The sequence below is a fragment of the Musa acuminata genome, chromosome BXJ2-6 (genome assembly GCF_036884655.1).
Source record: "Musa acuminata AAA Group cultivar baxijiao chromosome BXJ2-6, Cavendish_Baxijiao_AAA, whole genome shotgun sequence".
NCBI classification, from domain to species: domain Eukaryota; kingdom Viridiplantae; phylum Streptophyta; class Magnoliopsida; order Zingiberales; family Musaceae; genus Musa; species Musa acuminata.
Window position 1 is genome coordinate 8514233 of NC_088343.1, and position 26042 is coordinate 8540274.

Below are 26042 nucleotides of genomic sequence, written 5' to 3' on the forward strand. Positions count from 1 at the left end.
ATATGCCACATTAGCTTAATATTTTATTAATTAGCTTATGGTTAAGGAGGATTGACTAACTATAAAAGGGGCACAAAAACGGAAGCTCTTATCCTTTTCTTTGTTTCTACTATCTAATCTATTTTAAGAGTTCGACATTGATCTTAGTCTAAATCGATATCACATCGAGACATACAATAACTTGAGACCAAAGGCTCTAGCATAAGTCGGATCCTAATAGAATTACTTATAATTCATTGCCAACATCATCCCCTAATAATATTCTATTAAATTTAAAATTATCCTTTCTCTCTTTCTAACTAAAAATCTTACTTAATCTTCTTCGATCGACTATCGACATAAGGATATTGAAATTCAAAGTGATATTAATACTCTCTTAATAAATATTTAAAAATAGGTAAGTCAAACAATTACTGAGACTATCGGAGGATATTTTATGTATATAACATTTAAGCAAAACAGTAACAATCATGAATAATAGTAGTTATTTTATTTTCTATACAAATAGAGATAGAAATGATATATTTGTTGGTGAACTTTTATACCTGGTCAAGGTGTCGGCATGGCTCAGTTCAATCCTATATGCCTAAGGTTACCCATACGGATACTCGAGTCACATCGATGCCAAGTCGGGTTAGGTCCAAGCATCATCTCCCGAGCACGGTTCTCCCTTGGCGAGTTGCTGTTGTTTCGTTGTCAGTTCCTGCACAATGATCGAGGTCGAGAGGAGGATTTCTCGTCTCGACCCTTTCAAAATTAAAGTCAGTGTTGTGGAGTTAAGGGGAGTTAAGTGTCATCCCTTCCTGATCAAGAAAGGATTAGTTTTTATACATGCAAGAATGAGTTGGTTATACAGGATCAATTAACTACGGTTGGTTTCTCGGGTAGTCGGCTTAAGCTTTTGTGCGAGTGCCAACCAACCTACACGGATCGGCACTGCGCGACGTCGCCCCGAGCTTTTCGGAACGACTATACCATGATTATGTCATTCGTACGAAGGGGGCGACTAGTGGCTGTTTGTCATGTGTGTGCTACGCATCACATCGAATTTGAAGTTTCATGTTTGTATTGTCGTGTCTGTTTGTCTGGATCCACATGGGCGATATCAAAATATGTCATATCAATATTAAATATTTAAATATTTATTAAAAATTTTAAAGAGATATGCATGTAATAAATTTGGAGGTCTATTTCCTAAAGTTGTAAAGAATAAAGATGTAAAACCTCCTCAAATTTATCATAGCAAATATAATATTTTTGAACTCGCAAAAACATTTTAAGAAACACATATTCCGGACCGACGCGCGACTCGGTTTTATTGGGGACAAAGAAAAGGCCGGGTCGAGACGAGAATTGGGGGAAGGCCACCAGCGCCGTTCCGATTCACCTCAAGCGTCGTTGTGCCCTACGAGAACGCCAGAAGACTTCGCCGGCGGCCGGCGTCCTGCGTCCGGTGATGAGAGCGATGGAGGACGGCACGGCCCCTCGCGAGCGACCTCCTGCTCAACATCGCCCTTTGTTGGATCACCGGAAGCGGAAGCACCAAGCCGAAGGCGGCCGCAGCGACCGTGCCAACAATGCCAAGCAGCGGCGAACTGGCGGCCGTCCCGACGATGGGGCTCGCCAATGGGTCTTCTCCCCTCGAGACTTATCCTCTTTCAAGGGTAAAAAGATATGCTCCTCGCTGCTTCTTCTTCTCCCTTTTTACAGCAGTTGAGGCTTCTAGGGTTAGGACATCGGTTTTTGAATCTGTGGCCTGTTTGAAGTTTCAGTAATACAGTCGTAAGTGTTGTGTAACTTCATTCCTCTCGAATAAAGCGACAATTTATTAATTGAGGTTGACAACTAATACTTTTAGAAGCTTTTTTTTTTTGTCACTGCCTTTTATAACATATATGACGACTTTGATAGTGGATATGCGCCTTTTATCATTACCAAAAGATTGTAGTGATAACCTTTTATTTTCTGTTTTCAATACTGATGTCTGAACAAGCTTCTTGTATCTTGCAGAGAGGTTTGTAATTGTTTCCTACAATATATTGGGAGTTGAAAATGCTTTGAAACATTTGGATTTATATGATTCGATTCCTTCAGAATGTTTAAGTTGGGACTTGCGGAAAAGGCGAATGCATAAGGAATTAAGATCATATAACCCAAGCATTTTGTGCTTCCAGGTAAGCATTAACACCCTGTTGTACCTTTTTGCATGGTCAAATGTGTATCTACATAAAATTCACATACTCATGCATAAACATATACTGGTTTTTTGTGTGCAAACTCTTATGTACAGATATTGCCTATCATTATGTGGATGTAGATAGTTATAGTTGGAAAGGCAAATATGTTGGATTATACATGCTGAACAACAAGCTCTTTTTTTCATCTCAATTTGTGGCATATGAGTTACCTATGTTTTCTGGCAGAACTCTGCATAGTTTCTATGGATGTACTCATGCCTTCTATATCTGTTTTGTGCTCTTTATCATTGAAGTGATAATTCTTATTTGTGCTTGATAAAATAAAAAGTATTATGTATTAAAAGATGATTTTACCTTCATATTTCATTACTAAACATTTAAAAAAAATGAAACCAACATATAAAAGACAAAATCTATGTAAGATATCAACCAATCCACCTTTTGTGGATTTTGGCTTGATTGTTACTTAGTTATAGTTGTTCCTCCACAATCGTCAATTTGTTTTATCACATCCATCTGCTGTCCACAAGAACTCAAAACATCAGTATCTATGGCATAATACTTTTAGTTGCAAACAGGTAATTAATCCATCCACTTTTTTTAGTTTTGGGCTTGATAATAACTAAAGTTGTTACTCCATATCTTCAAGTATGACAATTATCATTGGACCACAGGAGGTTGACAAATTTGATGATTTGGCTGATCTTTTTCGGGAGGATGGCTATACTGGTATCTATAAGGTGTGTATTGGTCCCGAAGATTTTTGTAATTTGCATATGTTCCTGTGAACATTCTATATGTTGGTGTTTCAGCAAAGAACTGGGGAAGCAACTGATGGTTGTGCTATTTTTTGGAAGGAGAAAGAGTAAGTTTTGTTTTACTTTCTTGAGGATGATGTAGTATATAAAAGATGATATTTGTGAAACTTGTATGACATAGACTTTCTTGTGTGCTTAACTAAATAAAGGTGATACAGCATTTGTGTTAGTTTTGGTTTACAATGATCTGGCCATTCACTGATACAATTTGAGTAGTTGTTTTGAACAATCTTGTTATGAAAATACTGGCTATTATTCTGTCATAGGAAAACCTTCTGTGATGATTAATGAGCATGCTGATGAGAAAAATGTGCAATCTATATATTCAAAGTCATAGCAGCCTTCCAGGACCGTTGGTTAAATAGCTTGACCTGTGGCCCTTCTGAAAAGACCATGCTTTGCTTGTTATTGTAAAGCAAGGGAAACATACATTTAAACAATCAAAGCAATCTAGTGACTTTTATACAATTCACTTGCTTAACATTTGCAAGCGATTTAGGCAGAAATGTCAAAGCATACCACTGCAAGCATTATTCATTTAACAAATATCTGGCTTACATTTAACAAATACTGCCTTTTTATGGGACAGTATTGGAGTTTTAGTACAGAAAATGTTTTCATTACTGTGAACTAGATAGCAGGTTATGTTGTTTCTGTAAGTTTTTCTTATATGGTTGACTAAAAGTTGTATAACGTTGCCTATAGTTTGGGATTGTGTCACTTGACCCTGTGGCTGCTAATTTTCACCTCATAGATGGTGTAAGTTCACACTATCAGGTTTTTTCTTCATTCCTTTTTAAAACTAGAAACTTAGAAGTTATGAGTGGCTTGCTTGAACCTGAACTATAAAACCAATGAGGTAGGTTTCTTCATTAATTATATCAGTTGAGATTTATATTCAAGGCAGGTCATTTGGTAGCTTAACTCTTAGCATCATCTGTTGAGTTCAACAGAGGAATGTTAAAGTTGACTGTAATTTGATTGATGAGCTGATTGGGTATGAGATAATGCTTACTTGTTGGTGTGTGACTTTAACTTATGCGAAAATGGATTTTTTTTTTTAATGTGTTTTCTGCCTGATCCATGGTACCCACACTAATTTTTTTTTCTCATGATATGTTTATTTTGAGGGTAGATTTACTCTTTTGTGCCAAGAAGACATAGAATTCCAAAAGTTTGGTCTTCGGAACAATGTCGCACAACTTTGCCTTTTAAAGGTATAGTTGATTCTCTGTGATAATCACAATGTTCTTATCTCAGTTTTTTATTTTACTTCTGCCTCATTTTAATTTACTAATTCCAAAGTGAGATGCTTTTTGGTTTGTTAAATAAAACTGAACTGCACATGATTTAGGTCATCACTGGCTTGTTCCTTTTATCTACATTTTAGCTGTTGTATGCTTATCTTCTGTCTTTCACTGCTGGATGAAAATTTTCATTTTCTTAAATTTTATATGATTGAATTATTAGTTTATATTTTGTGCATCTGCTTAAATACATAATAACATGAATTAAATCAGCATGAGATTATTGTCTTTATCTTTCGTGATTTATGGTTCATTTTTTCCCTTTTTTTAGGATGTTTATTCTGTAGCTAGTTTTTTGAAATGAGCTGTCTTTTAAAGACAAAACCTGTATCTTATATGGCTAATTGGATTTTCTTGAAGTTTTAGATCCTCTGGTAGATGATACTTATAGTCAAGGTTCGCAATACCATACCGTACCGGTATTTCGACCTGGGCTCGGTACCGGTACGATACGGTATACCGAGCTGTCACGGACAAACTTCTAAACAAGGTGTTTGATGTAATGCTTATGTATGTCCGTGTCTTTTGGCATGTTCATGCCTTGTACAACATGTAAAGGGGCGGCCGAAGGCTTAATGGTCCCATTTTAGTTGGGTTGATGGCCTCTTTAGGCTTGTAAATAAAGGTTGTGTCATGTTGACACGTACGAGAGATTCTCGGTCTGTAATGAACCATTTTACCCTTTGTTGTGCCACTGTTCAGAGCTTGTAAAGTCTGTTTGTAATTTGCATTATCTATGAAGTGTTTTTCGGAGATGTTTGCTTGTGGATCCCGATTGAGGCGTTCTCTTTAACCCGTTCTCTCTTTTGGTGGTCCTAAGGGACAATGGGAGGCTTCGGGGAGGCTGACCTTTGCGGACGGACACGCAAGGGTGCCGCACGACTTAGGCAAATCCAGCTAAGTCCGTGACAGATGGTATCAGAGCGGGACAAGCACTCATAGAAACACTTAGCATGCAAACGTGGGGGACCTAGCGGGGCTGCGTTGAGGGCAGTCAGCACACGCGCGACCGTTTGGGGGAAAACGGGTATGGAGATGTAGGGAAAAGGAGTCGCTCAGAGGAGCGGGCATCCGAGATTGGCATTCAGAGGAATGACCAACCCTTCGCGCAAGAGGCACCACGAGAACAGGCAAGCTTGGAAGAATGTGGAGCGCACAAAGGTTGGGATGGCTGAGTTTGAGCTACGGCTCAACGTTGACAACTATACTTGATGGTGCTCAAGACAAGCGAGGCGCTTGGTAAAGGATGAGACCATCCAAGGTGGAATGAGTTGCTCAACGACCAAAAGAGTTATGCAAAGCTCACAGAGGTGGGGGGAATTGCTAACTCGAAGAATTTGGTACTCATGCATGGGCTTGTATACGGACGATGGAATGTTCGTGGCCATCCCAAGGCGCCGAAACTCGGCGCCATGGAGCATTGAAACTTTCTCTTCGGCATGTGAATGATACGTCCGCAGGAGGCTGAAGTGTGCAACAAGTTCAGCATGTTGCTAGGCCTTGAGTGGTGCAGCGGGGGCTGTATTGACGTGGAGTCGCAATCTAGCAAAGTGCGTTTGCAGGAGGCAGAACAGTGCACGGTTTGTTCAGCAGATCGGAGTAGTCCAAGGGGATGGTGGTCTCCGAAACGAAGAGAGATGTTGCTCCAATGGGACAGTTATCCAGGAGGGATAAGTCCCGGCTCTCCAGAGGGAGAATCATGTGCGACGGACCGCACATGTTGAGGAGGAGTACCTCAACAAACAATAACTCCACGAAGCTCGATGGACTGAGCAAGCGGCGAGGAGTCGTCGCATGATCTCGCTTGAGAGAATGCATTGGTGGATGCATTGCGAGATCAAGTGGGGGAGCGACCCAAAGCAACTTAAATGAAGGCACACTTGGAGTCGATATGGATATCGGACTCAAGGGAGGGCTGACCCGTGGAATGGTGGGCGCGAGGGCCACCATCGACACAATGCAAAAACGAGGAGCGGAGCAACTTGGGTGTAACTTGGCGAAGTACCCAAGCCGCAGGAAGGGAGCCAGCATAGAAGTTGGAACATGAGCAGAGGCACAGTGCTTTCCTTAGACAGAGGTCAAGGACATGAACTCTTGCAGAGGCAAGAGTAGGATCATGTTGTTCCATGGGTCCTTCATTCTAACGGAGTGGACTCATCTTGCATGGTGCCAAAGACGAAGGGTGCTTCTGGGCACATGCACCTTATCTCGGAGGAGCATTTGATGGAGGAACTAAGGCGACTCAATTTGCGGAGGCGAAGTTGGGTTCAGAAGACCTTAGCACGGGGCAAGAGGACGCAGAGGCGGGTACTCTTGAAGAATATGCCATAGTGTCGCCATTCAAGTTGCCATGAAGGAAGCAGTGCGCAACGAAGATTGTGCTGGTAGGGGCAGAGGCCCAGGATCCAGACAACGGTGCACAAATTACAGTGAAGTCGGTGGACTTCGGGAGCTACTAGGCGACGGACTGTCCTAGAGCGGTGCTTCATCTAGGTGTGACCCAAGAGTGGGTGGATGAAGGTCGATTGCCAAAGGAGCAAACAAAATCGAAGGTGGAGGAGACCCTGCGATGTATTGGCAGAGGCCACACATGGAGGGTTCACAGTTCGAGTTTTTCCACAAGGATCAGAATGCAATGGTGATGTCACTAGGAGGCGACATGGTGCAGCGGATCGTGGTGGAACAGTTCGTGGCAATGCGATACACACGACATAGTCCCGGGAGGGACTATATCATATGGAGGTATGATCGGGAGCTACTGGAAGCTCCACTTCGGTGAACAACACGACGGCAAGAAGGGATATGGATTCAAAGAGTGAAGGCCATGGTACCGCAGAGGCGGGTCTTCCGTGCGTGCATCGAATTTTGCTTCGGATGAAAGCCTTGGTCATCAGCATATGGGGGCTGTGTTTCACCAAGGGAAAAGTTCGAATGCAAGTACAAGTGAGTTCCATGGGAGGAACTTGATCATGCAGAGGTATGATCGAAGCAGTTGGAGAGTTGGACTGCTCCAGAGCTCATATTCGCTTAAGGGAGCCCGGCAAGTCAGAGGACAAGGCCGAGTAAGCGAACGTTGCTACCAAGGAAGCTAAGGAGAACATAATCGGTGCAAACCCTACAACGTGATGGCAGAGGCCATGCATGGGAGTTGCAGTCTGTCTTTCCATCGACCAAACGAACTGCTTGGAGAACACAGAGGTGTTGAAGCAGGGGGTCGAAAGGGGCGAGGAAGCGACGACGAGTCCAGAGGGACTTAGCTACCCAAAATCAAGCATTAGTTAGAATGGAGGTGGACTCAGAGGAGTGCCACAGAGACATATCTACTGATTGTGAAGAAAAGGGATGCAGATGCGAGGCGACGGATAGTAGGGCCATGGGCATGACAGTGCCATGGTACCGCAGAGGCGGGACTTCCGTGAAAGCCATTGATCCCTTGCTCTCATGGAGGAGAGCGCTTGGTCGTGAAAGGGGCCAAGGAGGTGGAGAATGCAGAGGCAATCTCCAAGTACCGAGACAAGGCTGAAGGGCAGAGGCCGAAGAACTTCGTAAGACCGGTGTCAATGTGCTTCTCATCAAGATAGCCGAAAGTGAAGGACTTCGGGTCATGCAAGAGTGCATAACCAAGGAACGAAGCAGGCAGTACGCGGTGCTGTACCTTTGCTACTCAGTGGAGTAGGCGGCAGGGTTGATGGAGAAGACGGTACAATCCCAGAGGCGACCAAACCTATGAGAGAACTACTCCAAGTTGGGGTGAAAACTTCCTGCATTCCAGAAGTTCAATGGCATTGAGAAGGTGAATCACAGTAGCTAACTCAACGCAAGGAGTGCAAACACTTCATGTACTTCAGAAGTGTGAGCAAAGAGCAGGCGAAGGCCAGTAACCAGCTCGATGCATGAAGTACAACCTCGAGGAGGCGGGCGAAGTCAAGTAACCTTTGCCTTCTCAACTCCTAAGAGAATGGGTGAAACCGAGTACCCCAATTCTCTTAACTATCCAGCAGAGGAGCTCTGCATATGTTCAAAGACCCTTCGAAGATAATGGAAGACAATAGTTGTCAAATCCTCACCAACGGTGATCAGTGCTACTGAGAGTAGATTGTCCGCTTCATTTCCCAACGAAATGCCAATCGAAAGCGGAAGTGATGCGAACCTACTTGGATGTGACAACTAAGTGAAGGAAGAGTCAATGAGCAAATTTTGTGGAGGAAGGACCCAAAACTTCAGAAGTTTACGAGATGATGCTCGTTAAAGCTCCAACAAGCATCCACCCAGTTCAAGCAGCATGAGGAATTTGAAAGACTGGCGCAGTAAGGATGGTCTTTTCCTTCATTTGGGGGATCCGCAGGAATCAACAAGGATCAACACAACTCAGCCAACCCCACACCAGAGTCAGAGTCATTGGTGAGTTGAAGCAGCATGGCGGATCAAAGGTTCGACTACTCAAAAACAGCAGCGGAGAGCAGCAAGGAGCCAAGAGGCGTATTGTAGCTGGAGCAGAGGATTGAAGACTCAGCAAAGGTGAGGAGTTGCAGTGTCGACAAAGGCTTCAACGAGGACGTCGAAGGAATAAGTGGGGGAGAATGTCATGGACAAACTTCTAAACAAGGTGTTTGATGTAATGCTTATGTATGTCCGTGTCTTTTGGCATGTTCATGCCTTGTACAGCATGTAAAGGGGCGGCCGAAGGCTTAATAGTCCCATTTTAGTTGGGTTGATGGCCTCTTTAGGCTTGTAAATAAAGGTTGTGTCATGTTGACACGTACGAGAGATTCTCGGTCTGTAATGGACCATTTTACCCTTTGTTGTGCCACTGTTCAGAGCTTGTAAAGTCTGTTTGTAATTTGCATTATCTATGAAGTGTTTTTCGGAGATGTTTGCTTGTGGATCCCGATTGAGGCGTTCTCTTTAACCCGTTCTCTCTTTTGGTGGTCCTAAGGGACAATGGGAGGCTGACCTTTGCGGACGGACACGCAAGGGTGCCGCACGACTTAGGCAAATCCAGCTAAGTCCGTGACAGAGCGGTACACCCAGGTGTGCCGAGTGCTGTAGCACTGCTACAGTGCTTCAGTGCACTCGGACCGGTAACAGGCGGTCCGCGTACCGACAACCTATCGGACCGGTACATACCGCCCGTACCGGGCGGTACGGTTCGGTACGTCAGACCCTGCTTATAGTTACATTGAACTTTAAATCTCGGTTCAAGTTATCCGTGCATATTGTTACACTTTCCTTTTGTTGCAAGTGTAAGCGAGTTGGATTTCCACACCATGTCCAAACTCCGTATAAGAAGTTATAAATTGATACTTTCCAATCACCACTCAAGCCAGTCATAAATTGACATAGCTTTTCACATGCATAATCCACTATTTATTTGACCATGCATTTTTGAGTCCTGATCACAAGAATAATTGGGCTGCTTTTGTGTGGGGCTTAATTTTCATTTTGACCACTTAAATATATGAAAATTCTAAGGCATTTTAATTTTCATTTTGACCACTTAAAGATTTGAAAATTTGAAGGCCTGTGGTTGCTCATTCGAGTGCCTGTAACTCCCAACAATTGGAACAGAGTATTTTGTGGTTTGTGTATTGACCCACAGGTAGCATTTTGTGAGTTGCGTATTGAGTTACTTCATAGCAATTCTCTAATCTGCATCAAATGAAATGATGAAAGATTATTTTTCTAGTTTAACAAGTACATCTTTGTTAATTAATGAAGAAGGTTCTCCTTGGCTAATTGATGTGATTTGTGTCCTTTGGTTGATATAAATTCTTAAGTCTTTCGTTGTTGATTCTTTGTAAATGCACTCTACCAATTACAGATGGATAGTTTTTTCTTCTTTCAAAGAGACTTTCACTGCACCACACTATTTTTTTCTAAGACTTTGCTTAATAGATGCTTTCTTTCTGTCATTCCATGGCTCTAGTTCTTTGATTGTAGATGAGGACAACATTCTTAAGGAACTGAAACTAAGGAGGAATCTGGTTTCCTCTAGTGTAAGCCAATAAGGCATTCACTGTTTGGCGAGGCAAAATTTTGGTTGATATCTGAATATGCACTTTGGGCATTTCACCTAGTTTTTTCTGTGTATTCAATCTGTTATTGTTGGATCATATTTTTATTTCTGCCTTGATACACAATTTAACCAAAAAGAACCAGTGAGAATGCTTCTTTATGTTGCTGTTAACTGTTGAAATGTGAATAGCCAATGAGATGTTGTACTGAGTGTACTCTTGACTTACCAACTCATCATGAATATCTTCCAAGTAATTCTAGGGAGGACAGTAGGTCAAGTGTTTTGGCACTCTTACCTCCCTGACGTGCTTATGCCGGGTTGGATACCCGTGAAACAGGTATGGAACAATTATGAATTTGAAAATAGGCATTTGAGTTGGGCATGGGATTAGTTCATGTACCTAGATAGTTAATTGGGTCCCGGGACTGGTAGAGTGAAACTCACGGATAACCTGTCCATTGTCATCCATAGGTAAATATTAAGTCATAAGGGGTATCCTGATTTGAGAGCTCAGTGGTCTCAGATCTTGCAAGAGCGAAACTGGAAACTCAATCCTGTCTTTATTTCTTCATGCTAGTGTTCTTTACTTATTCACTTATTTTATCTGTCACTTATGACAAGTTGTTTGTTTCTCTGGCTATTAACAAATCGGAGGTTTAGGCATTTATTCATTAATCTGTTTATGGTGTCATTGTTATTGCCCATTGTGGGCAGTGCAATTTAAAGTTCCTTTGTTTATGGATCTGAATGACGAGCATCATGTAGGAATTTGTTGTTGAGTTGTGGTCCTTGTTTTGTGCTGAGTGAAACTGTACTTGCATATTTAACATCACATAAGCTGTCACCATAAGCTAAAGCAAAATGTAATGCTTTTATCCTTCTCATGATTTAATGGTTTGAGATGTTTTCAGCTTAATGTACTCTTTGCTTTCTATCTTTATTCCGATCGTTCAGGTATCTCTCAATCAATCAAACGATCGGGTGGATAAAGATGCAGGTTCTGAAATTGAGTAAGTTTTCTAAACCTTGATATATACAAAATGGTAGTTTATCTCTTGTTCTTGTTGGGGGTAAATTTGCTTTAATGAGCAAAAATGGAATTCATGCATTAGACAACCATTGATGGTTATGGTTTGTTGTCACACAACCAGTTGCAATATTTTTAAGTAGATAAAAAATATAGTTTTTTCTATCGATATTGGTTGCTGATGCCGTTAAAAATCGTAGGCCAATGTCTTGTCGGACTTTACTTGTTGGCAACATCCATGTCTTATTCAATCCAAATCGTGGCGATATCAAGTTGGGACAGGTATACTAGTCCAAGTGCCCATATAAAGTTATTGATTTTTTTGTTTTGTCTATGTAAAACAGTCACCTGTTTGCCTCTACCATACCTTGATTATTTGCTAAATGATCTCTTTGGTCATGGATATTATTGATGCTTTTTTTTGGTAGCTTAAGTCAAGGAGTTTAATTACATAGCACATCCTGATTCCAGCCAATGGCTAGCTGGGTAAATGCCATCAGCAAGGTCTTCTACATTGATGCAGCTTGCCAATGGCTAGCTAGTTAAATGCCATCAGTCAGGTCTTCTATATCGCTGTAGCTTTGTGTGCCTGTTGCAAAAAAGCAACAAGAAAAGTGACAAAAAGGGAAAGAATATAGATGGAGAGAGTAACACAAGTTGTAACCCCTGAATTTTATAATATTATTGTATTTCGAAAATTAATAAAATAGGAGTCTCATGTAACTTAAATAGTTATGCGGATAGGAATTTCAGTTCTATTAGAATTAAATCCTATATGGTCTGTCCTCTATATAAACCCTAGCTTATCGGCCCTACCCGTTCCCTCTCATCTGCATCAATTCTTCGGCTAGCTCAATTTGGCTTGGGTGATCGGATTGATAGCAAGAGGGAGTCATTGGTATAAGGAGAACGGTAATTTTCTTCACTACTTTTCTATTTTTAAATTTATTATTTTATATTATTAAGTTTTTTGAAATTATTGTAAATTAATCGGATTTTTATTGGTTATAAAACTATTTCTTGATTTGAGTATACTTCCATGTTAGATCTAGAAATAAATTATTGTATGAATTTAATCTAGTACAATAATGTTAGTAGGGCATTAATAGCCCATGTTTGCACTATTATCTAATTGTTCTCTTGTACATTAATATTTTTCTGAAGATAATGTAATGTTATAATATATTTGTCAACACAAAATTAAATTCATGAAATAATATTGATGGTTTGATTAGTAATCCAATTCTTATTTAGTTGATTAATTTTGTAGCATGGTATTATTATTTTATTGTGATTAATCTAAATTATTAGGATTTATAATCTAATTTTTATGGGGGAATAAAGAGAGAGAGAGAGAGAGAGAGAGAGGGGAATCAGTTCAAAGCTGGTCCAACATAGGGATGGTCTGGCTTGGGCCTGATATGGCTATCCATGCCCAGGTCGGATTCGACCAGGCTGACTCGATTGGCTTCGGGTCCGGTTGGATCAGATCCAATGAGCACATGGACCAGACCCAGACCATGAGCCCAGTGTCAGGCCCAAGCAGTTGAACACAGCCTCAAACAAGCTGGCTAGGGCAAGTCAGCTCAGTTGTGAGCCTCACTCAAGCCTGAGTCCAGGCCAGCCACCCAGCCAGGATGGCCCAAGTGGCTGGCCTAGGCTAGCAGCCTATGTGGCTGGCCTGTAGTAAGCCCAACAGGCAATCTAGTCATGTGGTTTAGCCATAGCACAAGCGAGTCGGGGCCATGCCGTTGGTTTGAGCCTGGTTTAACTTGATTTGAACTGGTTCAGGTCGATATGATGGGATATCTCCATCAGCTGTTGGGAGAATAAAAACTTAAAGGTTAAGACATTCCATCAGCCATTTGGGGAGCATCCGTCGAGACATCCAATCAATGCCCTTGATGTTTGTTGTGGACACTATGGCGTATGTTGGATGAGACATGCTTCATATCTATAGCATGAATATTTAAATGTTATTTTGATTATTTGCTTCATAACTTTTTAGTCGACCATTATTAGTTGATTTTTTGAGATTATTTGGAGAACCTACTTAACATGGAATGTCGATCTACTTGTTTGTTTAATGTTTCAGAGCACTTTACTTAAAGTGATTAGCAAGAAGTTCTATTATCTATAATTTAGTCAGAGTTAGTTTCTTTCATGGAGACATCAGCAGGAATAGATTAGACATATGGATATTTATTTTTTAAACAATAAATTGGATTTACTTATTTGATCTGAATGGCCTGCAACTCTGAGATTGTTTATTAGTGTTATTTACAAAGATCTCAGGGCATGACACCTTTTAGTGGTATCAAATCATGGGTACGGAACCTTTAGGTGTTAGCGTCCTATGATTTCCATAATGATTGTGTTAATGAATTGTAGGAAAAAATGAATCCTGATGCTTTCCTTTAAGGCAATTGATAGTAATTTTTTGTGGATTTTTTCCCAGTCCATTTGAGATATCTGTGAATCGAATGAATACAATACTATGATAATGATAAAGACATTTATTGATTTAATATGTTGCAATTAAAGTTGTTTGACCATAATTGTGTTTCTAAAAAAATGTGCCAGCTGCATATATGCATTTGTAAAGAAGACATGGGATGTGAGATGACTTGCTTTTGGATGTGTTACATCCTAATATATTTACACTATTCTTTGAAATAGGTGTTTGATTGGTTCCTTGTTTTTCTTGCTCTGATAGATGCGGGTGTTACTAGAGAGAGCAAATACATTGTCAAAACAGTATGGCAACAGTCCTGTTGTAATTTCTGGTGACTTGAATAGCACGCCAAAGGTTGTATATCTTGTTGTTATCGACTTTCTAATTTATTGTGCACTAGATCTTATGAAAGGGAATTGTTATTAATTTAAAAACATTCATAATCTTTTGTTTCTGGGAGCTGAACATTATCATCGTTACTCAGAGTGCAATATGCCAGTTCTTAACTTCGAATGAGGTAGTGATTTGATGCTTCATTCTTTGTGAAAATACTTATGGTTAAAGATATGGCCGAATAACCTTACTTTCCAAATTAAAATATTGCAGCTAGACATTCTTCAATATGATCGGAAGAAGATCTCTGGACAAATTGAATATCCAGTAAGACAGATGACCTATGCTATTCAGCATGATCGATTCAGGTCTTTTTAATATGAGACTCTGTCTAAGACCTTCTATTTTGACAAGAATGTTGGCCACTTGGCATTATGTGATTATTATCTCTTAGCTAATTTTGAGTGATGCTACATATTTAAATCTGCTGGATGTGGAGGTGCATGGCAAGTCAGCAGAAGTTTAGATGGAGTGAAGAAGAAGTCTGCCTTGCATCTGGAAGGAGAGGATGCACGCGTTTGCAGAACCCGCTAACCCTTTCCAGTGCATATCGAGGGGTTCCTGTAAATTCTAGTCATTGCTCTTTGTTTTTTCTTTTCTTACTCTGTAGTATGCTTGTCATTGAATTTGAGTCAAACTTTTCTTTTGTCAAGGGGTTAATTGGGAACATCTGTTAGTGAGGTTCTAACTTCTAGCACCGTGGTGCTTGTTGATACATCAATAGTGGAAAGCTTGTTGAATATTATGACATCAGTCAGTTGATAAGTTCCACAAGCATTTGAAAACAACACACCAATCCACTTGGTTGTATCTGCCCTATTAATATTCTTTATGGATTTATTTGAAAATTCACCAGATGGAAACACACACACACACACAAATATAATAACAAAAGGTCATGTACATGTAAAATTTAGCTCCACAATCAAGCCATAAAATAAACTAGAACACAAGGATTTTTTGTTTCCTGATAAACAAGGTAAATAGTTGAGTTTCTTGTTATTAGCTTTGAATTTGTTGCCATTTCTTGTTACCTGGTGAAACCTTCAAGTTTAGGCATGAAAATTTAAAAAACAATTGTGGTTCTAAAATTTATGTTCTGCAGTGAAAGTTGTACCTGAGTATCCATCCATGCAGATGCATATGGTTTTGCATTTACTGCTTAAATATTCTTGGTTCTGAAAAAGTAACCATCTTAAGGACCCGATGATTTTTTTCTTGGAATTAAGTCATCATAATAGTTCTGGCACCTTTTCTCTATGAGCACTAGTTTATTCTTCTGTCATCAGTTGAGATATTCTGACTATTTTCATATTGCAATTTGTGTGTCAGGGTAATCTCCACACAAGAGATGAAAATGGTGAACCTTTGGCTACTTCTTGTCACTCCAAGTTCATGGGAACTGTTGACTACATCTGGTGATAATTTCTTATTCAAAGTCAAAAGTTTCTGCTGCTAGAAAACAAGAATGTTTATTGCAATTTTAAAAAAAAAATGATATCCAGGCATTCTTCTGCACTAGTTCCTGTTGGGGCGGTTGATACCTTACCAATCAAAGTTTTACGAAGACTGAGAGGTCTTCCTAGTAAGGTATATGCCTATCCTGTACTTCCATTTATGTGACAGCTCTCGTGAACTCCTCATTCCATTTTCTTCAAGAGTTTATTTCATTTCTGATTTGGTGTTAAGTGATTAGACAAATTTTGGAAGAGGATAACCAGGAAAGTAGTTGTATTTCAAAGTTGTTAATGAAGGAATTTAAACAAGCTGCAAGAAGCTTCCATTTTGGTATGTTGGAATTAGAAAAAGGTTACTTTACACAAAGAATATCTTTCAGGAGTATCCCGGAAGAACGAAATATTACTAGGGAGAATTAAGTTTGCTTATGATTGACAAGCGATCGTTGTCCAGATATAAAACGGAGGTAAATATTTTAATATGAAGAATGCTAAATATTAAGATCAAGAAAACAACACATATGAGTATGTATTTAGGTGTGGGAAAAAGTTGTAAAAGATCACTCAAATGTATGAATCCATGAATGATGTTGACATCTTTGCATTATTGTCCAATAGAGTTGTAGCCTCTGGGATACCTGTCGATTAAGGATTGTGCATGCAGATTGTGCCAACCAGCACATGTCAGCATGGTAGGGAAACAGAAGCATGCCACATATGGTGTTGCAACTTAGCATATGACCATCATTGTTTGCCATCGGTTTTCATCTCTGCCAACCTGTCCTAACTGGCTAACTCACAAGTTACTGGCATCAACCGACACACTATCGGAATGGGGTTATATGATTAAACTGAAAACCTTGCAAACAATGATGTCTTAGGAACTTGGACACATAACAGAGGTGCTGTCGGAGAGACTGGAACTGAAGTTTTTTATGAAGAATAGAAGAGAGAACAGGCAAGATGGTTGACTAGATACTATTCTTTTTGAAGTGTCTATTCTTTTCCTGTAGGCTGCTAGTGGTCGGTTCTAAACAAAAGCTGATCTTGTTCTCTTTTCAACTGATCAGTGCTTCTTTTCAAAGCTATTATTTTTGCTTTATCTTTTTTGTGGTCTTGTGGTATCACTTGTTTACCGTTTTAATGATAGAAAATATATCTTATGTTATTATATTGGACGATGAATTTATGATGGCCATATTACCCCCTTTTCCTTTCATCTCGGTTCTTGTTTGGCCATTATTCTTCTACAGAAATGGGGTAGTGATCATCTTGCTTTGGTGTGTAAATTTGCTTTCATCAATGATGAGGCCAACGCTGCTAGTACTATGGACAATCATTAGCTAAAGATTGATTGGTAAAATATTTTTTATAATGTTCTATTTTTTTCTTTCTATATAGATGTCATGGCCATTGTAATCTTGCTTATACTATATTTGCAGGTGCACTAGATACTTGCTGGCTTCTCATTTTCACAGTGTTGGCTGTCGTTGAGTCAGGTTTTGTGTTTACTTGTTAAGATCTCTAATTTTGACATTTTTAGATAATGTCACCCTTTTTTTTTTTTGCCTTTTGACCTCAACTCGCACTATCACGCCTCTGAAGGGGTGGGGTGACGTTGTACCAGGATGGGAGTGGAAATGACGAAAGGATTAGGAACAGCAGGGAAGAAAAGACAAGGAGAGGGGAGTGGAAACCTTTCCGTACCCAAAAGGCTCCTCCTACCTATGTGGAGTCTGCATAGAAGCCTTACCTGTTTCTGTGACTTGAATTTGGACTCTCAGTAGCACGAGACTCCTAGATCAACATTATTATTGTATCAAAGTCTAGATTTAATTGCTCATAAAAGAAAGTTAGATCTATATTTAATTATTCATAGACATGTTTACTTTTGTCCAAAGATACATGGTATTGAAACTGTAGTTGATTAATTATCAAGCCTTGACCAATCTTATGTTTTAGTTATATTAACTGGGTCAAATATTGATGCAGGACTTTGTGGTACGGGAAAACATGCTGTTGAATTAGCAAGCATACGGCTGTAGCCCAATAAATTATGGTTCGTTGATTTTTTGAAGATGCGATTAATTTTATACACGCACTCTCTTTAATCATTTGTATCGTACTGATCATTGGTGCTTCTATGAATGTCGGTTGCCAATGTATATTTATTCATGAGACTTCATTTTGTTACTTGATGTATGTGCAAAAAGTTTTCACAGCACAGAAAGGCAGCAACTCTTTTGGTTTAAGAGTTGGTGTGAGTGCAAGGACTTGTTCGCATGTTTTCATGTGAGGAATTAATGATGTCGGGTTTGTTTCTCGGAAGACTTTATTCACGTCACGAGTTCCCCGCCCCTGTTGTGGCAGCCGAGCCATATTGTCCTTCCCAGCGGCAGCCGAGCCCTGTGGTGAGTGACCAAGACAGACGAGAACGATTGGTGTCGCAAGCAGCACCATCTCGGCTCGGAGGTTGAACTCTGGCTGAGGTGGATCCTTATTATGATACCAAAAATACTCCTGCGGCAGAGAAGGGGTGTTGGGAGGAATGTATCGGGTGACATCCTTCTCCCACGCTCGAGTAAAGAGAAGGAAAGCTCTTATACCTTTTTGTGGCGGCCCCTTTATAACGTGCGAGTCCTTAACGATCGAGCCTTGGTGGATTATTTTTCTTATATAGATAGATGGGTTACGTTATGATTCGATGACGAAAGAAAACAAAAGATCGTGTAGCCATTCCTTAACACAAAGTTAATTGTACTGAAAGTGAGTGGAGGAGGGTACAGATCGATACGTCCAAGGAAAGCAGCGCCGGGGGGAAGACAAAGACGTGTTACCTTTCCACTGGCACTCGTGGTCATCGATGGGTTGAGGTAACATGGTAAGATAAAGCCGGCTGACTAATCTCTCGGTGTCGCATGGAGTAGCTCCAAAAGACGGTCGATTTCCTTGTCTGCGACTCCATCGGATCCCCCACAAGCCATGACTCCCATCCCATCTTATCCGTGTGTTGTGGCCCTCGTCATCCTACCCTCGATCTTCCGATACAAAGCGACAAGCGGTGTCGATGGATGGATACCTCCAAAACAACAGCATGGGCTCTTCCCTCTGGCAACCCTCCTCGACCGAAGCGATTGGGTATCCGACGACTCACCAAATACTTTTAGCATCACCATGTTTTACCGCACACCCAGCCGGAGATTAAACTTTGGGTTCTGCTGCTCGCCTCCGGGCTGGAGGGTATCGAGTTCGACATTCAAGGAATCCTAGCGGGCTTCGAGCAGTGGTGGTGATGATGATTCGCTTCTCACATAGAACGACCATTTCATTTCTTTGTCCCGTCTTATTCATGACTTATATTCTTCGATGACAATGTCTGGAATTGTTGTGTCTCACGTTTCCATATCTCAAAACATTTTTCACCTACCATAATATTAGGCCTTCGTTTCCCGTGGCTGGGCTTGGGGTGGCTTGTCAGAAACAGCCTCCCTGGCACTGGTGGCATTAAATGGATAGTGTTGTATGCCGATCATCCCAATAGCTTACTCATGTTTACATGACGACCTTTCAGGCATAAGTCAACCACTGACTGATACACACACATGTTCTTTTGATTTTACCCCCCATTCAGCACAGAATGCGGTAATCACCGGCATCTCTCTGCACAGACCTTGCCATAGAGGGAGCATCCATCAATAGTAGTAGCCAAGGTTGGGCAATATTGTTTTTGTTTGCACTTCAACAAACGAATCAGAGGTCTCTGTTTTATATTTGTCGAAAGACTCTGTTTCCTGCATCTCGAGGCCAGTATTAACTCTGATGACCATGGCAACAAATACGCATACAAATCAAACCGGCTTTAAATAAATATATATTTGGTGTACCATAAATGCATAAAATACTCAAAAGGATTGATGCGAGACAGTCAAAGACAGACTACCACGTGAAGGATTCGATGTATCACTGCCCTGTTTGACAGAGATTGCAACCTCTCTTTCTACAGAGGACAGTGACCACCATGAAGAATGGATCCACTTCACCCATCAACTTCACCAATAATATAAGATCAAGAGTCGACTTGCGGTATTCAAACCAATTACTACGTTATTGGAAGTCCATAAAGTACTAGCCAGATTAACAACTCCTCCAGCAACGATGGGTTGAACAGCACACGGTAACCATGAGGATTCACAAACAATGGATGACAGATTCCAACACACAGTTTGAATGACAAACACACAGCAGCGACAGATGAGGAGAAGAGACAGAGAGAGCATGGTTAGGTGACAACAAGTCTTCTTGGGGGCGGCTCTTACAGCTCCGGAAAATCCCAAGAATTGTTCGCTCACGCTCCAAAACTGAAACCCTCACAACACCAAACTCTTTCTTCGTCTCTTCCCCTCACCAAACTCTCCAACAATAGCAACCCCACAATTTCATATCCTGACATGTAATATAAGACTATTGTACTAGCAGTCACCATAATAATAATAATAATAATAATAATAATAATAATCACTCTTGAATGGAAACTAAGCTGCAAAATTATCATCCCCTAGTCCCTCAGAAATCGATGTCCATCCACTGGTTAAGGGCCTCGAGGGAGGGGAAATCGCCGCCGACGATGTCGTCGTCCATGTCGGGAAGGTCCTCTAGGCGGAGGAATTCGTTAGGGAGCAGCTCCGACCCGATATCGCCAAGAATGAACAAGTCCGACCCGAAAGCGAACTCTGCGTCGCAGGTCGGGAGCGGCAGCCCTTGCGCCTCGAAGAGGTCCGCGATGGATGGCTCCTCCGCAGCGTCTTGGGCAATTGAAGATGAATCACGGCCATCATCCGCGACGCCGGAGGCGGAGGGGGAGACGTCGAGCACGGAGGATGGAGAGGAAGGAGCCGCCACAGCGACCGCGTCCGAGCGCATGGAGGGAGATGACGAGGTGGTGGTGGAGTTGGCAGAGGCGACCGACAGGTTCTTCTTCTCGGTCTGGAAGCGGAGCGCGGCGGCCGCGTAGGCGGCGGCGGCAGCCTCCGCGGTGTCGTAAGTACCGAGCCAAAGCCTGACGCCGCGGATGGGGTCGCGGATCTCCGCGGCCCATTTTCCCCACGGCCGCTGCCTGACGCCCTTAAACCTGACGGCGGACGTGGTCGAAGACGAAGTCACCGAGCAGAGGGTTTTGACCTTGGGCCTCCGCAGGAATTTCGGGGTTTTGTTGTTCCTCCTGCTGCTCTCCTGCGACGAGGCATCCGATTGAAGGAAGGGGAAGGTACCAGGTAACCGGAGCTCGACAGTCGCCCTCTTCCTGCGGCAGGAACGGTTCACGCCCTCGTCGTCGCTCGACTCGGTTGCGTCGGGATCGTCGAAAATGACGCGAAGTCTTCTGGCGAAGAGCTTAGATTCGAGTTGGGAAGTGGAACCAGATCGGTAAAGTTGCTTCCTCCCTCTCCTCTTCTGCATCTTGTCTTGCTGCCTCAGGAGGAGGCACTGAAGCGGCGGCATTTCTCTTTCCAAGAAACCAAAAAAAGAAAAGAAAAAAAAGGTGAAGTTCTCGTTCTCTCTGTCAAGTGAGGGCTCCTCGCAAGAAGATGAGGAGGAAAATACACAGATCTATATGCTGAAATCCGAAGTACTTCACTCCAAAACCAACCCTGCAAGCAAAACACCCAAAAAGCGACGATCGTCAGGAGTCTCCCAAATTTCTCCCAAAAACATTTCGTGAAAACAGAAGGCGAGATGGGACCGTACCTTGTATATCGCATCGAATCCGTCTTCCTCGATCCCTCGGGCCTCTGTCGCATGCGGAGAGGGGAGGAGAGAAAGAGCGAGAAGACAATACCACCGATGACACAGCAGACGGAGAGATGCCGATCGAAAGCTTGGATACTTTTGGCAGCGAGAAACAATAAATCGAAGGAACCAGACGACATAAATCCACGCCTCGCCTTCGACCTCTCCTCGCCCTCTCTTCGCTTTCTCGATCTCTTCGCCGCTTAAACCCCAAAGCGAAGAGGAAGGAGGAGAAAAGGAAGGGAGAAAGATGGGGTTTCCGCGCATTAATAACGAGCGAAACGGAAGCGGATGAGGAAAGCGGAACCGAGATGAGGAGCGTACGGTTCAGATTTCTCACCGGCCCCGTCCTTCTCCCTGCGTCGCGAATCTCGAGGGGGGAAGTCGCTAAATTAACGCTCACGACGGGATTCGTCGGGGTGTCGAACTGCTACGTCAACCCAGAATCTGACACGCCAGTGAGACGAGGTGGGCCACGCGTGTATGCCTCCGGGTGCAGTTTTGGGTCTGTGGAAATCAGTGGCGTCGGGCGGAGGGTTAAAATAGGAAAACAAATATACGACGCAGATGGTAACAGCTGGAATAAATTAAAAGGAAAAACGAAGAAGAAGAAGAAAAACTAAGAAACGTTTGGTCTTCGCAGAACCGTCGGAGGGAAATGAGTAATTTCCTGAATAATGAATACTTTTACTGAGCTATTAATTTATGGTACTTTTATGTTGTTTTTATTTTCCGTAGTAGTAGTAATGGCAGTACTGCGATTAACCTTTAAACATGCTAAAAATTACGGGTGACAGCCAAACATCTATCCCGATTTATATATATTACATCCATCCCAATCCCATCAGATCTACAAATCTTGGGCTGCTTGCTGACTGTTAGCCACCAAACATGGTACTTTTCCTTTATATATATCTCCCGTTAGATACACAAAATAATTGTTGATCGATCGCTAATAATTTAAATGTTTATGGATATCTTGGTGTTTTTATTTATTTATTTATTTATTTGTCCTCTCCCTAATTTCTTTTCTTCTTTTTCCCTTTTCCTATGACACACACATGGAATAAAATAAATAATTAAATTCACAACATCAAACGTAAGAAGAGAGTTTAGAAGCTTGTAGATGATAAAAGTTCGCATGGAAGCTTGGCGAGCTGCGAAGGCGATAGACTCGACGACACATCTTAAACCAGCACGAGGAGGAGGAGGAGGAGGAGGAGGAGGAGCTAATCCAAGCTTGCATGCTGCTGAAAAAGAATGCTAAGAAAAGAAGTGCCCCCATTCGATGTTTGATGAAATGCTTGCTTTACTAGGGGCGTGAAGGAGACGACGCGACGCTTGTTGGTGCGCAGAATGATGTCGTGGTACAGGAGAAGATTCATCGGCGTCTGCAGCCCGACCAGCTTTTTTGACCTCTCCATGATGATGATGTGTGGTGACAAAAGAGAAGAAATGCTGCTGCTGCTGCAGTGGCAGTCCATGGCGTCGCCGACCAACCGATCCATCGACGCAGAGTACCACCACCACAGCTCAGGACTTGGCCCTGCTGCCATAGGCCTCTGGGACACTGGAGCCAGTCCCCCACACACCGAATCATTTTCCCATCGAGCACAGCAGCATGCTCTTCCGATGGTGGATGTCCGAGATCCTTGAAACACAATGCTCCACATGCTTGAAACCCAATTGCTCGAGCCATGGTTTCACTAAAAGATGAGGAGATCACGTGAGATGCCACGTCGTGAATACATGTATGTGTGTAAAGTGTAGCAGTTCTTTTTTCATTTGATATTATTATTATTCCCTCTTTGTAGTCAAAGATTTGAGTCGAGATGGACTGTCAGATGGTGCAATTTCCATGGCTTTAAGGATGTCGCATGTGACGCCCTCCGCCGGTGACGACGATTCCGCTTCTCACGACGCACGTGACAGTCCGCACCATATGATTCTAATATGAAAAGTAATTATTAAAAATAATAAACTAAATCAAATAGTCGCACGACGACGTTTGCCGTCAGATGGGTTGGCCCAGAGAATCCCATGCCACTCCCGAACGTGTGGATCAACACGTGCACGCCCGTATAAAGGCGACGGGAACCAATCGAATACTGGAATAACAAGTCCTATCACATTCACGATGGGAAGAGAAAGCATTTCATTATATCCGATGGTTATAAAACCTTCCCATCATGTATACATTCGCGATCAATACCATTAATCAATCGCATGGCAGGCTCCGGAGGTGACGATGCGATGGAAAGAGGGTGATGTAAGCCCATCAGGCCGACACCAATCACAGTATGTTGAATGCCGGACCTGCACGGCTCCATGGAGAACTCACGTGCGACAGACCTCTCACGGGGCAAAAGAAACCTTGGTTTCTGCTTATGTAATTGAAATGCTTCTAAGATTACAGCAAGCTTTGGATCCGAACATCCAAATGGGTGCGATGGAAGAAACAGGGAAGAGACGTGCATTCCCGTTGCGGCATAAAAGGCGTGATTGATGTTTTAGCACCTTCGTCACGATTTAGTGTCATTTCTTTAGATATTAACATAAACAAGTCGAGAATAAAGAGGGAATCGAGGACGCGAAGGGTAGGCTCACGCTTTTTAGGCTTATAGACTTTCTCCTGCCCGCGAAATGTCCGCATGGCTTCCCGCACCGAAAGATGGTCTCCGTGGGGCCGCAGTGTGGCCTGGGTTTGACCCAAATCTAAACATTTGGGTTATGTTTGCTAAGATTGGGATTAGGAAATCACGATTGTACCTTGATTTGGGTTAGGCTGCGGCCCAACCAACTCGAGATTACTGTTAGATGTGCAACAACACCGTCTTTAGGATGTATTAAGAATATAAATAAGCATCGATCATCTATCGCAGTGTTATAGCATCGACTACTGGAGGCTTCACGCATCGATCATCAATCTTAAATCTAAATTAGGTTATAAGATAAATTGGAAACAGTGAGATAGGTGAGCGTTTCTTTGGGGCCATCGAAGTCCATTGACATATTCGCGTACGGAATGTTCGCAGGACATCGTCACATGGTGGAGTTAGTGTGGAGCCCACCACCACTTGTTTCGGACGCCGTCGCTGAGACGCCATGTTATTTAGTAATCAGTATCGACATCACCATTATTATGGCGAGAGCACAGTTAATTCGCGGATTGAGGCCAAAATTGACGATACAGATCCAAGCATTCACCCACGTTCGTTTGCCTCGCCAGGCGTACAGCGCCTGTGCCCGGAGATATTTTTCCGATTGGTGCAGGCCACTAATTCCGCACAATTGGAGTGCGTGGTGAGGTCGATCGACGAATCTCTTTTGGTTAAGATAGAAAGCGGAGGACCGATGCAATACTTTGCTACTTGGCTTTCTTCTTCCTTGGTAATTTCCTTGTTGCCAATTCATCTTCCCCTAACCTTTACAACCTAAACGTTTCATAAAGAAGACGAAATGCTTCCATCAGACGGCAGGCAGCGTCTCCGATCGCCAGGGGAGATCGGCGTAGTCGAACAGCCCGCCGTCGAACACCACCCCGTTCACCTCGGCCTCGGCACTCTCCTCCGGCCGGATCCCGAACTCATCCAGCCAGCCGTAGCCGTTGATTTCGTCGTCGAACCCCCAGATCTGGCCGAACCCGATCCCATCCACCTCACCCCCGACGCCGGGAGCCACGGCGACCGCCGCCTCCGGGGGCTCGCCGCCCTCGTCGGACATGGACGGAGCAGGGGGAGGCGGCGGCGGCAGGCCCAGCTCGTCGTCCGAGGCCTCGAAAAGGTACCCTAGATCCGGCTGGTCTATCGCCAGAACGGCCTGCGGTTGAGGAGGAGGAGGTGACGGGAAAGCGATCTCCTCCTCAAGGCTTTTCATGACGGAAGCGAGGTCCTGGTCGCTGTCGCTGGCGCCGGCCTCGTCATCGAGGATGTCGTCTAGGAGCAGGTTCTCGCGGAGGCGCTTGGCCTCGGGCGAGGAGATCTCCGGGGAGCCGTCTCCCTCCTCCTCGCCGCGGCGCCTCTTGTGGTCGCCGGATTCCTCCATGGCAAGAGAGAAAGAGGACTTCTATTTTGGCGGTGGATAGAATGGGGAACGGAACACACCGTGATGGAAGGAGGGTACAGTGGGAAAGTACAAGAAAAGCAAGTGGGAAGAGTATGCGCGGTGGCGGTTTTGTACACGGTGGAGCAGGCGGAGGGGGTTTATATAGGAAGCGGAACGGAGTTTTCCTGGGGACTTCTCCGTAAAAGACGATGCAATACGTCAAAAGCACAGGGACGAAAGTGTAAAAAGGAAGAAACGAGAGAAAGACGTGGGCGGATGGGGTGGGCGATTCTAGGGCCGTCTATCACGGGCGCTTTGCCTTTTCTTTTTCTTCATTAAGAAGACAAATAAAAAATTGGTAAAGGGACACGCCCGTCGTCAACTGGGCTTCGAGTCCGGATGGAGGGGGGACCACTGACCCCGTCTTGATGTGGCGGGTATGTGGTTTGGCTTGGTCTTCTCGGCTCGGCTGGATTTGGATGCCGTCTAATCCCTCTCCTTTTCTCCGAGGGCGCTTCCTTCGAACGGTGGAAGCGTTTCCTG

General features: G+C 43.0%; 3 protein-coding genes across 3 annotated transcripts; 1 reads left to right on the forward strand and 2 right to left on the reverse strand.

The window, feature by feature from the left end:
• The first annotated feature begins 1308 nt into the window (after positions 1–1308).
• LOC135614615 (carbon catabolite repressor protein 4 homolog 5-like) lies at positions 1309–17547 on the forward strand. The gene is made up of 15 exons (XM_065112144.1): positions 1309–1664; positions 2011–2174; positions 2873–2938; positions 3011–3063; positions 4152–4233; positions 11294–11349; positions 11567–11648; positions 14083–14175; positions 14306–14338; positions 14428–14522; positions 14654–14777; positions 15547–15632; positions 15720–15804; positions 16925–17028; positions 17114–17547. Exons 1-14 carry the CDS (start codon positions 1457–1459, stop codon positions 17012–17014), a joined length of 1317 nt encoding a protein of 438 aa, XP_064968216.1. The 5' UTR covers positions 1309–1456; the 3' UTR covers positions 17015–17028; positions 17114–17547.
• Positions 17548–19831: 2284 nt separating this feature from the next.
• Positions 19832–21796, reverse strand: LOC103987395 (pathogenesis-related genes transcriptional activator PTI6). Its single transcript, XM_009405688.3, has 2 exons — positions 21414–21796; positions 19832–21316 (listed from the first exon to the last, which is right to left on the reverse strand). Exon 2 carries the CDS (start codon positions 21165–21167, stop codon positions 20235–20237), a length of 933 nt encoding a protein of 310 aa, XP_009403963.2. The 5' UTR covers positions 21168–21316; positions 21414–21796; the 3' UTR covers positions 19832–20234.
• A 3012-nt stretch (positions 21797–24808) lies between these two features.
• Positions 24809–25641, reverse strand: LOC135614616 (uncharacterized). The gene has a single exon (XM_065112146.1). The coding sequence runs from the start codon at positions 25497–25499 to the stop codon at positions 24924–24926; it is 576 nt and encodes a 191-aa protein (XP_064968218.1). The 5' UTR covers positions 25500–25641; the 3' UTR covers positions 24809–24923.
• Positions 25642–26042: the final 401 nt, after the last annotated feature.